The following is a 3,256-nucleotide window of genomic DNA, read 5'->3' as shown; positions in this document are numbered from 1 at the left end:
TAGAGAGGGCAACAGGGTGGAGGGGGTGGGGGTTCGATGTATAGCACTTCACAAACTTAACGCTTGCAATGGCATGAAGAAAGGAGAAGGTGGGGGTCGTACCACCCTCCTTTGGAATAGGGTGTGCCACCTTCCATGGTGGGTGTCCCCTCCCATTCTCCCCCCTCCTATGTAGAGGTCGAGGCATAATAATGGGGTGTTGACCAAATCAAAAGGTGTACATGGAAATATATATATATATATATATATATATATATATTCCAAATAGATATAGATATTAATCGATGTGTGTGTCTGTGTGAGTAAGTGTACACACACACACACACACATACACATACATACATGTATGTATGTATGTTTGTGTGTGTGTGTGTATGTATATGTATATATATGTATGTAAGTGTATATATATATATATATATATATATATATATCTGTGTGTGTGTGTGTGTGTGTGTGTGTGTGTGTGTGTGTGTGTTTATATTATTATATATGTATATACTATTACACACACACACACACACAGATATATATATATATATATATATATATATATATATATATATATATATATATATATATATATATATATATATATATATATATATATATATATATGAATGAAAGCATAGAGATTCAATCCAACATTCCAAACAAGGATATTCAAATCGAAACATACGAAACATCACAAATCATCACCAATTCGACAGAAGGCAAATTACCACTACCCAACTAATTTAACTCAACTCGACCAACTAGGTTGTGAGTGTGTGATAGCTCAATAAGACACATATATAAGATTACCGAACCAAGTTCCTCTCCTAAGTGATACTCTTCCTCCCGTCTGGAAGCTTGTTCATTTTCTGCATCCAACTTAGCACATCACAATAGTAGTCAGTTGTTATTAAAACATATATATTCATCATATATTTCATCTTTAAATATCATATTGAGTGTATAATAACTCATCATGTTCCTAATCAAGATAAATATATTCAAAACATATTCGTGTGTTAAAGCATTTTAACTAAAACAAGTAACAATAAATAGTAATATCACAATGGGATGTAATAGGGTCTACTTGATATTCACTCGGTTTTCTCTTATTTCCTCAATGCTTTGGTGAAGTTCCTCCCACTTGTTGAAAATTTTTAAAATAAAAATGATATAGAAACCACAAAACTAGAATCGACACCATGAATATTAAATAACTAAATGTTATACAATTTAATTTCAATCAAGATTTTTCAAATTGATTTTACATTTCAATAGATTGACTTTATATGCTTAAAAGTGTTAAATACTCAGAGATGACTAACATTTTCTAGACTTAATATGTTATTTAATGTATGTTGTCACACTAAGAATACATTTCTAAACTTACTAAACTTAATTTATTACTAAATGTGTATAATTTAATACTGACCCATCCATGTGGGAGGGATAAAATCTAGATATATATTGCACCTCATTTATTATACCGTATGAAAGAGCCTATATTCTGACTTGCGAATGAGAACGCATCTACCCATTTCATTCTTGATAACATCACATCTGGAATACCTAAATTGTCGCCCCTCTTCCAAGGTGATCGAAGATACTTGTCAAAGTTCCTTATACCTGTTTTGACCCGAAATAATCGTTCAAGTTATCTTGCCTGTAAACAGCTAATGCTTGCATTCAAGGCATTGAGTGTTTATCTTGTTGAAAAAGCCTTGCCCGTTAACAGCAAATACTTTTCTTCTTATATGTTACTGTTAATTTGGCATCTTTGAACATGTCCATTTCTTTAAAAAATCAAACCGGCTTAATTCAATAACTTGAGCGCTACTCTCCGTCACATACACGGAACTTTGAATTTCAATGCAGAAGGTACCTCCACCTCCTATATATACTCATGACATGAATTCCAAACTCATCAACAACGAAACGGGCATCAACCCATTTCATTTCTCTCTTCTTTTCTAGCCATTTCATTTCATTGAGGATGGCCAAATGTGGTGCTGTTAGTGTTTTTACAGTGCTGCTGCTTCTTTCTGTGTGTGCCTCCCTCTCCCAGGCCCGCAGTCCTACAGTCCCAGGTTACAAATATACATACATAGGCACTCCTACAGTCCCAGGTTACAAATACTCATTCATACCTTACAATCCCGATTTTCTGCTCTTTAGTTGAATTCATCAAATTTCTATTGTTCATAATGATTCATTTGTTATTTTTCTGGATTCGATCGTATAGATTTTGATATTGCCAACGTTTCGGACTAAGAGAATAGAATAAAAGGATGTGTCTCTCTCACTTGTTCTCTTGTCCTTGATGATGGATATTAATATTTGATTTGAAATGTTGACAACATCAAAATCTACACAATCGAATCCAGAAAAATAACAAACAGATGTTTAGTTTTTGTTTTGTATCGTTTTGATGGGTGAATGACAGAAAGACTAATGATATGTTTATGGTATGCAGTGGTTAAGGGAGAGGATGTGTACTGCCCAGCATGCGTATGCTGTGAACCAGCGGTGAAGCCCAGGGTGTGCTGCAGATGCTGTGCAGCACCCATTACATCGCAAACACAATCACAGACTTCTAATCCCTGAGATCAACACCATATATTTCTCTTCCCGGCGTTCTGTTTTGTTTGCTTATACCATAAATCAAGATGTTCTTATAACATCACTTGCTTTCTTAATCTGTTACCGTTAAATGGATTATTTCAATATAAGTAAGGACGAATAGCTTATACGGTTCGTATTTGTAATTTTATATCAATGTATTTGATCGAAATTGTGTTATCTTATGTAATTTTTGAATTCAATTGTGTAAACAATTTTTATCATCGAAATTGTGTTCTTTAAAACATAACAATCTTTTAAATTGTTTTTTTCATTGTTCTTTATTTTTTAAATTTTTCTTTCGGTCAGTCGAAATCCTCATCTACCTGAAATCTCTTTGTTGCCTCGAAATTCCTTTACGCTTGATCAATATAATAAGAAAATGGGCTTGGAAAAGTATGATGAGAAAAATTCCAGTCAAAACTCTTTTTGCAATTTCCATCCATATTCTAAAAGAAAAACACAAGAACATATTGTAATTAAATTCAAAATAATAAAAACGAGTATGAAATGGTGACAAACTTTAATGTCACAAGCATTGACCACTAAGTTGTTGACACAGTATTGAAATCTTTGGCATTGAACCCACAAATTTGTCAATAATATAGTACAATAAAATTATCTTACAATATGGTCAATGATT

The 3,256-nt window shown here is 32.9% G+C and overlaps 1 protein-coding gene across 1 annotated transcript; it reads left to right on the top strand.

Annotated features, from left to right (window-relative positions):
* Positions 1–1,934: 1,934 nt before the first annotated feature.
* Positions 1,935–2,765, top strand: LOC131071267 (uncharacterized). The gene is made up of 2 exons (XM_058007040.2): positions 1,935–2,120; positions 2,468–2,765. Exons 1-2 carry the CDS (start codon positions 1,988–1,990, stop codon positions 2,596–2,598), a joined length of 264 nt encoding a protein of 87 aa, XP_057863023.2. The 5' UTR covers positions 1,935–1,987; the 3' UTR covers positions 2,599–2,765.
* The last annotated feature ends 491 nt before the right edge of the window (positions 2,766–3,256 follow it).

The sequence above is a fragment of the Cryptomeria japonica genome, chromosome 1 (genome assembly GCF_030272615.1).
Source record: "Cryptomeria japonica chromosome 1, Sugi_1.0, whole genome shotgun sequence".
NCBI classification, from domain to species: Eukaryota; Viridiplantae; Streptophyta; class Pinopsida; order Cupressales; family Cupressaceae; genus Cryptomeria; species Cryptomeria japonica.
This window is presented reverse-complemented; position numbering and strand designations above follow the sequence as displayed.